The 10536-nt window shown below is 41.9% G+C and overlaps 1 protein-coding gene across 1 annotated transcript; it reads right to left on the reverse strand.

Annotated features, from left to right (window-relative positions):
• Nucleotides 1-9097: 9097 nt before the first annotated feature.
• On the reverse strand, nt 9098-10324 carry GJA8 (gap junction protein alpha 8). Its single transcript, XM_039496168.1, has one exon. The coding sequence runs from the start codon at nt 10322-10324 to the stop codon at nt 9098-9100; it is 1227 nt and encodes a 408-aa protein (XP_039352102.1).
• Nucleotides 10325-10536: the final 212 nt, after the last annotated feature.

Consider the following 10536-nt stretch of genomic DNA (forward strand, 5'->3'; position numbering starts at 1 on the left):
AAGGGTAGGAGGTGGGGTATGATCGCCCTCTCCCGCCCAGCCTCCTTTAGGTGTATGGTCGGCACCTTTTCAAACCAATAGGTATACTTGAAGGTGTTAACAACAGTGGCCCATCACCCCCACTGGCTCTGCCACTGCTCAAAACCTGGCTCTGTTACTGCTATCATCTACTGTAAAACTGATGTCCAAGTTCTCCAACGTCTTCTTCCTGTATCTACTTCTACTTAAAAACTCATCTCCACTAATTCCATGGGGGTGTTGGCTTTTGTAAGGGTTTTTTTATATTTCATATCAGAAATAACCATGAAATCTATTCAAAATTCAATTTACAAGGCCAAATTCTGCTCTTGGTCACATCCTACTGACATAAACACATAGGGATAACTCAAGGCAGAATTTGGCCCTTGGTTTGTAACCTTTCTGCTCTTGCATGTGTTTATAAAAATCCTTGAAGTGTTTGTCCCTAGCTGTAAACGGCTGATCCCTGAGCAATGGAAGATACACACAGGGAAGAAGACGGTTCCTTTTGAAAGACCTCAGACTCATACCTTCCCTGAAAGAGCAGTCCTGCGGGGGAGGGAAAAAGTGGGTAAAAAGAAGGAGGGAGATTTATTCTATAATATTATTTATATAGCACCAGTGGTATGCATGGTGCTTCACAGATATATAAGAAGACAAGTTCCCAGCCCTATAGGGCTTACAATTTCAATAAACAGAACACAGATGGGGCTGGGGGGAAGAGTTGTACAAAAGATGTAACATAAAGACAAAGAAATTGAACGTTTCCTATTAGTTCCATGTTTTAAATTTTAAAAAATCATCATTTTTATGGTCAGTTTGTAATGGGAGCTAAATTAAAGGATCTGAGCTAAGTCATGACAGCAGGGTGGACAGTTAGTGGTGGAAAACTACCCCAAGAAATGTATTGTTTTTAAGGAAGAAATTGAAGGATAGCACATTGAGTTTCCAGCATGGCGATTGCCACATGAAAGCAGTCTCATTGGAATTTGCAGACCTCTCAGTTCTTGCTAGAGTTCTGCAAGTGGTACCACATCCACATGGCTTTTGCTTCCATTTTCTCCATCCTTATTTAAAGCATTAACAGGAACTAGGACTCTGATCCTTCACCTGTAAAGTCAATGGGAGTTTTTCCACTGATTTCAGTGGGTGCAGAATTGAGCCCTATGTGCGTAGGATACATTTTTTCCAATATGGGTGCCTAAAGTTAATTTTCTAAGTGCATGTTGAGGCTTCAGAGATGCTGATGATCCATAACCCCTGTTGACTTTGAGAACTTTGGATGCTCTGATAACTGTGCCTAAATACAGATCTGATAATATCTAGCTCTTTTCATCTGTAGAGCTCAAAGTGCTTTTCAAAGGAGGTGAGTGTCATTATCCCCATTTTACAGATGGCAAAACCAAGGCATGGGAGGTGAAGTGACTTGCCCAAGGTCATGCAACAGAACCAGGAAAAGTACCCACATCTCCTGCCTACCAGTCCAGTGCCATATCCACTAGACGATGGTTGAATATACTGGCTATACTGTAAATAAAAACAGACTAAGATTCTCTGGAGTCTACAGTATAACCACTAATTTTTCTCCAAGCCACTCCAGTCCAAACCCTTCTTGATCACTTGGAACCCAAGATAACTGGGCAACTGCTTAACATCATTTCAGAAAAGATCCTGTGGTCATCCACAAAGAAACAAAATAATCATTTGCTTCTTCAAAATGAACAAGACATCTGTAAGGTAGTAGCAGTTAGAATCCTTGCACTTTTTGTTACAAACTACTAGAAGTCCACCTGCCCCATTGGCAGGGGTATTATTAGATGGATGACAGAAGAAATTATTTGAAATGTGCTGACAATGAAGCTACAAATAAAACTGTTTATTGAAACACACACAGCCATGAATCACCCATAATGTCTGGTGCTTTTTCCATAGAGGACTGTAGACTTCTTACCTTCTCAGTGGTTTACCTTTTAACATCATTCTTATTTTAAATTTTTAACAAATGAATCTTGGACAGAAAAAGAACTGGAGCAGTGGTAGCCCACTGTGTCAATTTGTATCAGTCACATCTGCCCCTCTAGTGGCTGGACTACAAAGAAGATAAGAGCTCATTATTGTACCAGGTAATGGAGATACTCCAACTTAAGTAGTAGAGGATGGTTACATGATACTTTGAGGATGTGTGGGAGATGATAAGACCACCAAACAAAGGAAGGAGATGGAGCAGAATGAATGACCCATAGAAAACTGGCATTATACAATCTGTAAACTAAGGGAATGTCAATATAGCTTGTGCACCTGCAAATGTTTATGGGATGAATTAATTAAATTTAGGCTTAGCTGGCAGTTGACTATTTTCTTTCATTTTCTCTCCAGTTCACCTGAAGATTAGGACCTTTGAGGGTTGGAAGAATCAGACATTGCTATGATTTCTGAACTCTTCTGAATTCATTTGGTGCAGGCTTAGTATATAGCTGCAACCTGGCTCTCACTGGCTCACTTCCAAAGTTTATTTATGGACTCACTTCAGATAAGCATTTAAATTGTACATGTTTATCCAAAGATATCTGAACATCTTTGTTCTAGTATTTCTGAATATCAGCCAGGCTGTAATGACCGCAAGAATAGCCTTCCTCATGCTAGTTTTGTTTCTTATCTTTGCCAAAATCACGGAAATCCAGGGAGAGGTGCATGCATATTACATATACACTTAAACAAAGATTTCTGAACCTTTCCAACCTCAGAAAGAGCTTAGGTTCAGTGCAATTCATGGTTTCAATAAAAGCTCATGTTCCTTTGCCCTTTCCTAGTTCATACCCGGTACCAAATGGTGATCTCACCCACAACCTAGCCTCAGTCTTCAGCTGCATTCTTACACTCACCTGCTGTGCTGATCTGGAACCCGACATCCATCTGATGCTGTTATGCACAGGTGCTCATCTGACATCTGCTTGGTGGCTCCATGCAATCTGATACTTTTGGGTGCTCACTTGTAACCTGCTGTTCCTTTTATTTTCTGCTCAGTTTCAGTCTGACACTCCCCTGAATTGAAGAGAGACCCAAGGAAAGCAGCTCTCAACAGATGTTTCCACTTTGTGTTTCCACAGAACTGTTTCCTGGCCACAAATCTTCATGGCATTGACTTACAAACCTACTATTAGTCCGCCCATTAACTCCCAAAGCAACACAGCCTTTCCCATTGTGCTAACCAGAAAATGACCTGTTTTCCTTTGACCATATAGTTCTGAGATTTAGGAAATTTAAAGGTTACTAGTGAAAGTCAACAAAAATAATTCTTCTTTCTCATGTTTTCCAAAATAGCCCTGCAATCACCATTCCTTCTCAGTTCTACTTCAACTCAGGTCAGCATTATCCTTTCTCTAAGGTGAAGAGCTTTCATCTAACAGGACATTAAAGCTCTGTCTGCATTATAAATTAGATTTTTGAATGGATCTAGATGTACAATTCCCATTGAAATCTAAATCCCTTAACTGGCTTTGAATATCTCGGACAACAAAGACACCCATATTTTTGTAACCGGTTTGTGACATTCTTATCTGACCCAGTTACATAAAATCAAATATTGTTATGTTCACACAGCAGCTTTTTTCATGACACAACCGTGTGCCAGCTGTGTTTGCACATCAACAGCTACCATGCTGCCTAACTGTGTTTGTATAAGTGCATTTTGGGAAAAACTGGGCAGTGATTCCTATACCCACACCCCGGTGCCTCAGCCAGGGGAAAGTTCCCAGAACCCATGCGCACAGTGTGGCATTAGCAGCACATGGGACAATGAACTTTGGGATGTCCTACTGCCCAGAGAGCTGAGAGGAAGGCGAACTGGTCAAACTATTTACGCAGGCATGGTTAATGGCTCTTGCCTGTACTGCCAAAATAAGAACATGCCAAACTAGTTACAGGAAGATAACTACAGGCCAGGCTAGGTCCTTGGCCAGGACAACACACTATTAGCTCCTGTCATTACCAACTATTAGCTACATTGTGTTTGGACACAAAACCTAGTTAGAGCTGTGTTAAAAGTTGTAGCATAGACAGGGCCTAACAAACGATAGCTCCTTGCATTTTGGGAAGGAAGCTGATGCCACTGTCTGGATGATTCTCCTGATGTGATCTGTTCATCTGACTCCCAGGAGCTTTTCCCCCCACATAGTTTTGCCCCCATCCACCCGTTCCTCCCCTGGTCTTACAGTCCGCTTTTCATGGATGCTCCTGCTTTTATAAAACAAAGATAAGCTCAGGTTGGGATTACTCTCAGCTGTGTGCCTGAAAGGCAGCTTTGTGTTTAAACAGCAAACTGCCACTTTTTACAGCATTGTGTGGCATGGCCTCTTTTTACATGTAAAACTGCATGATCAGTAAAACAGGGAGTGACAGGAAGACTGGATTCTCTTCCCTCAGCAAGTGGATGTCATGCCCCCAGAAGTCCCTGCTAAACCAATCGCTCACCCGACGCCACAGAGCTGACCTGTTCTTCTGAGATTTTTGTTAATATGTATCTCAGGTACTGAAAATAGGACACACAGGATATCTGTGTGTCCATGCAGATGCAGGTAGATGGTAGTTTTTCTGCACCTGCCATGAACTATTATGAGTAAAACTACTTTTACTGCAGGACTGCAAGGTATCAGGTGCTTGCTTGGATCTGATTAAAATTAGGGTTTAGCAACCTCTGAGAGCTTTGTAAATACAGGGCTAGATCCTCAGCTGGTGTCAGGCAGCAGCTTCACTGAGGTTGATGGAGCTGCGCAGTTTTACACCAGGTGAAGATCTGGCTTTCCCAGTATAACTGTGGTTCTGAAGCCCACAGGCACTTTATATCATTGATCCCTACAATGCAATGTGGCATTCTTGATATGAATCTATTTCCCTTCTGGCCAAGAAGTCATGTACTAACCAAGACAAATGCTCTATCATTAAAGAATAACTATACTGTGTCGAATTAATGAAACCTCACAACATCCCTGTGAGGTAGGTACAAATTATTACAACCATTTTACAGATGGAGAAATAGAGGCACAGAGAGGTTAAATGATTTACCCACGATCACATAGTGAGTCAGTAGTAGAGCTGGGAATAAATCTGGCAAAACTAATTCTACATCCACTGCTTTAGACACTAACCAACACCAACTCTCCCATGTTCTACTTTAAGTCAAGACTGTGCCTCTCTCTCCCCCACCCACCTACTTTGGTGAGTTTGACACTTGCATATTACACTCCTCACAAAAAAAAATGCATGAAATCAGTCAGTAACTTGTTTGTAGCAGGAAGCCAAGGAAATTCCTACTCTCAGCTTCCTTTATCTATTCCATGGCCCTAACTGTTCTGTGACTTCCCAGCCAGGGAGTGGATTTTTGCCATCCTTGCTATGTTTTCCTGTCTTTTGCATAACCATTTGTTAAATATATTATTACGTGCTAAACACACAGCTCTGAGGCCATTATGTGACTTCATTAGGAATTTCACCAAGAAATTGTTGGGTTTACTGTCATTAGTTCTCAGATGGTTTCAGATCTTGAAATAATGCTAATGCTTTTGCCCTCTATAGGGCCTTGCATCTAAGGATCAAAAAGTACTTTACTAATATTAGTCAATTAAGCCTCACAACACCCTTGTGAGGTAGGAAATTATTGTTCAGCCTGATTTTACAGTGGGAAAAATGAGTTGCCCAAAGTGACCCAGTGAATTAGTGGCAGAGCGGAGGATAGAAACCAGGAGGCCTGATTCCCAGTTCTCTGCTCTGATTGTTAGGAAACACTGCCTCTAGTACACTGTACACACATTTAGGCTACAGAGTGTGTAAGGAACACAGTGGGACAGTCTAGAACTGGGTTGAGAAACCAAACAAGCAGTTGGTTGTATGCCACAGGGAGAGTGGAGTGGTTTTTCATTGTGCTGTGTATCAGATTTGGTGTTGTATCAGGAGCCTGCAGGTGCAGCCATGTAGTAGGTACATCATGTGCTCCAGATACATTTAATACATGGGCTTTGTGCAGTCTATTTTACCCCTATACTACAGCACAAATGACACATTCCACACACCATGTGTAATATCTGGATTGGGGCGACGGACATATTTCTCCCTCTGGTACATGAGCATGTAAGTCCTAATGACTGTGACCAGCACATGCACAAAAGAGGGCAGAAATTGGCTCTAATACATGTCAGAGTGTCAATAACAGACAGTTATTAATATGTTTTATTGTTTAAAGAGCCCTGTTGAGTAATTAGAAATGTAGGCATTAGACCCATATTCTGTTATTTGGCAGTGTCACATGCTTCACAGGAAGGAGAAAGAAACCTCATAATGAAGAGCAGTTGAATTTCCTGCCATAGGGGAAGTGTGTTTCTAACCCCATTCAGTTAGTGGTCTCATTTATCCCATAAAGCATGAGGTTTTATATCCCATCTTTAAACTGAAAAATAGTGTATCCTATCCAATGAAACAGCAAATGTTCTTACAATTTATGTAGATGTCTGATCCTATTTTGAATCCTACTAAGCTTTTGGCCTCACTGGATTCTTGTGGCAATGAGTTACACAGGTTAATTATGAGCTGTACAGAAAGTATTTTCTTTTATTAGTTTCCCATTTGTTGCCTTTCAGTTTCATTGATTTCCCACCCTTCTTTTTGTATGATGAGAGACTGATTGGGAGCATCTAAATGGTCTTCTCTGTACTATCCATTGTTTTATATTCCTCTAACATATCCCCTCTTAGTTATCTCCTCTCTAAGCTAAACAGTGTCAATCTTTACAGTCCCTATTCAAAAGGAAGCTTCTTAATGCCCCAATGATATTTACCAAGAGCATGTGTTGTGAGATCAGGCTGCAAACGTTAGGAAAAGACAAGCCCAAAAGGAACAACATTATTCATAATATAAAAATGTGGCATTGTTATAGTACCAAAGAACCCCAAAGCACTTTACAAAAATTATACATACATATAGTAATCACATCACCCACCAGTGAAGTGGAGCCATCTCTGGAGTGGAATGTGGCAGCTCTTTAACAAGGCACAGGAACTCCATAGAGGATAGTAACTGCCAAAAATCATAGTATCCAATTGAAACTGTAAGGGGTATTTACTGTAGGGGAACAGAATATTGCAATTCAGCTAGGTCATCAGAACTAAGCATGTGAGCCAAAGCATATTGAAGTCAATAGAAAGACTCCTGTTGACTTCAGTGGGCTTTCTGTCAGGCTGTAGGAGTCCTGCTCTCATATAAGAGTCCATGGGCTTTTTCTAGTCAGTTGCAGGATTCGGTTTTACGTCTCATGTGAAGTAAATTTTCTGAACTGGATTATACTCCCCACTTGAAACAATGCACATGAGACGCTGCACAGCAGAGAGAATTTGCTGAGCTATCAAGGGCTAAGGTCTGGAAAGCAGAACATAGGAACGGATGTACCAGTAGCACAGATGAGGGTAAATGTGGGTAAATGGCATTTACCCACTTCTCAGTTGGGAAAAAAGGTTCACTTACTCTTTTTTTTTTTTTCCTTTTTCTTTTTTTTTTAACCCACTGCACATACCTATACTTTTCGGGTATCAGACTCAGTCTTTGCAGGAAACAGTGTTTAACCTGAAACTTGTAAACAAGTTGCTGCTGCTCTGTCCCAGCTAAAGAGAGACTTTTGTGGCCCTAAAGTTAGAAATCCATAGACATTAACATTAGCAATTACACACTCAGAAAATGGATTTTCTTTCTTCTTCATTTCTTTTGAAACCAAACAGACTTTGCTGGAGCTCTATGGCATTCCTTTAGTCCTCTGGACACAGATATTTTCTATTACTGATCCTTTGAATGGCCTTGTTATATTCATTTGTGACATTTGTGTTCAGTAGCTAAGTACAGTATTGGAAGCCTACTGTAAATGGAGTTTCTTATCAAATTAGCAACAAAGCAGGATGTCTAATGACTATTATTACATCATTCAAACTAAGGGCCTATTTTTCAAACTTAGGCACTTAAATTGGGTCAACCAGTTTTGCATTTGGGTGTTTAAGCAGTCACTTGGCCACCAAAATCCACATTTTAGGCTCCTAAATGCCAACCTGAGTGTCCAAGTCTCTCTCTCAGACATGCTGAGTGCCCATAACTCCCTGGGAGTTGCAAGAAAGAAGCACCTTTCACAATCAAACTGCAAATGCAGGACTGGGAGCCTTACTGTGGGCATTGTACTCTATGTGCTGTAGTTGTTCTACTTACAGATGCCTTCCCATCACTCCTTTGCTAAGTCAATTTCCACACCTCAAGTCACCCCACTTAGTGACCAATCTTACTTTAATTTACCCTTTTCCCCAGTTTGACAAATGCCTTTGGCTGAAATAACCCTGTTGGGAATAAATAATCCATTTGTGGGCATCTGCTAAATTCTAACAAGAAACTAGCTTTAATCTTTTCTGTTATTAAGGTCACTTGTAGAGCAGAAATGTTTCTAACAAAGGGCATGCTGGGAAGGTATTTATAAACCACTGAAATTTGCATTCACAAACAAAGCAAGGCCATTTTGGCAATAATATTTTGATCAAGTTTCATGATATTAAACACAGGATCCTTTTTTTGTGAATTAAATAATTGCAATTCTATGCCAGCAATGAAGGAAGGATCAATATCAGTATGCCACAGGCTAAAACAGAGTAAGAAATACTCAAAGATAGCTATTTTTCAACCCTTCAGCCAGATACTGTCTGAAAGAGCTATTCTCCCACATCTCTAGAGAAATGTGGAACATAAAACTGTCAGCAAGTGCAATCACCGTGGATACATTTGTTTGTTTTTCTGTTTTAGTTTTTAAAATGCTTCAGTGCTGTGTATAGCATAGGTACTGGGAGTAGTGAGCTGGCATCTGGAAAAAAAGAAACCGTTCCTTTGAGTATGTTACACAATAGCTAGCACCAGCCATGGGACATACAGGACAGATAAGGTGCAATTACGATGATAGCACCTTTCCAGCTGAGAATCTCAATAGGAAATATTCAAATGACCCTTTGAGCGCTTTGTTTAAAAACATCTGTGATTTTTTGTGTGTGTGTAGTTGCTCCCCACACCCTTATACAGTCAAATCATCTGACCTGGCCCGGCTGCTGGCTTTGCTTAGCCTGCTGGGAGGTCTCGTATCAGCTGTTAGTTCAGTAGGCACTGAAGGCAGTTCCTCTCCTGGTGGCTCCTGCTCCTCTACCACCTTCTCCGCCTCCAGCTCTTCTTCTGGTTCCTGCTGCTCCTCCTCTTCTTCTTGCTCCTGCTCCTCTTCCCCTGCTTCTACCTTCTCCTCTTTCTGCTCTTCTGCTTGAGCATAGGATGGCAACCTCTCATCAAAGGCTCTGGATAGGTCTTCCAGGGGCCCCATACCAAGCTTCTCATCCAAGTCTTTGAAAGAAGATGGAGGGGGACCGGCTTCTACCCCTACTTCCGTCAGAGGTAAATAGTGGGACACTGGCTTCTCCTCCTCCAGCAGCTTGTAGCCCTTGACCTTCTGAATGGAAGAGACTGCAATGGAGTGGAGGGGCTTCTCTGGGATCTCCCTCAGTTGTTCTTCTGTTGGCCTCCTGAAAACCAGGCGGATCCTTTTCAAGATCAAGTAACTGATCTCCACAAGGTTGAGGATGAGGGATACTGAGGCAACAGCCAGCATAAACATAATGAAGACTGTCTTCTCAGTGGGCCTGGATACAAAGCAGTCCACAATGTTGGGACAGGGCCACCGGCCACAGCGGTACAGGGGCAGAATTCGGAAGCCATACAAGAAGTACTGGCCCACTATGAACCCCACCTCGAAAATGGCTTTGAAAATGATGTGACAGATGTAGGTTCCCAGGAGTGTTCCCTCCAGTCGGAACTTCTTGCCCCCTTTGGGATTGATTTCATTGGTATTCCTGGTGCTCTCTTGGTCTGGAGCCAGGGGTAGCCTCTCTTCATCCATCTCAGCTTGCTGTTGCCTTTCTGCCCGCTCCCTCTCTCTCTTCTTCTCCATCATCCGCACATGATGCACAGCATACCCCACGTACACCAGTGAAGGGGTAGAGACAAAGATGATCTGCAGGACCCAGAGCCGGATGTGGGAGATGGGGAAGGCCTCATCGTAGCAGACATTCTCACAACCAGGCTGCTGGGTGTTGCATACAAAGTCTGACTGTTCATCTCCCCAGACAAATTCGGCAGCTGTTCCCAGAATCAGGATTCGGAAAATGAAGAGCACCGTGAGCCAGACTCTTCCGATGACTGTGGAGTGCTCATTCACTTCTTCTAAAATGTTCCCCAAGAAACTCCAGTCACCCATCTCTTACTATCTAAGGGAAGAGAAGGAAAGAATGGCCATAAATTACACTAAATACATTTTTTCTACTTAGGCATAACTTGCTTCTGCCTTTAAGTCTTATCTATTTCTCCAAAACAGCCTATGCCTTGAAAATGTTTTTGCCTTATGTTACAGTGTTTTATCAGACGAGGGAAAACTAAGAAGCCAGGGAAATTTCCTCTGTAAACTCTCTC

The sequence above is a fragment of the Mauremys reevesii genome, linkage group 1, assembly GCF_016161935.1.
Source record: "Mauremys reevesii isolate NIE-2019 linkage group 1, ASM1616193v1, whole genome shotgun sequence".
Classification (NCBI taxonomy): Eukaryota; Metazoa; Chordata; order Testudines; family Geoemydidae; genus Mauremys; species Mauremys reevesii.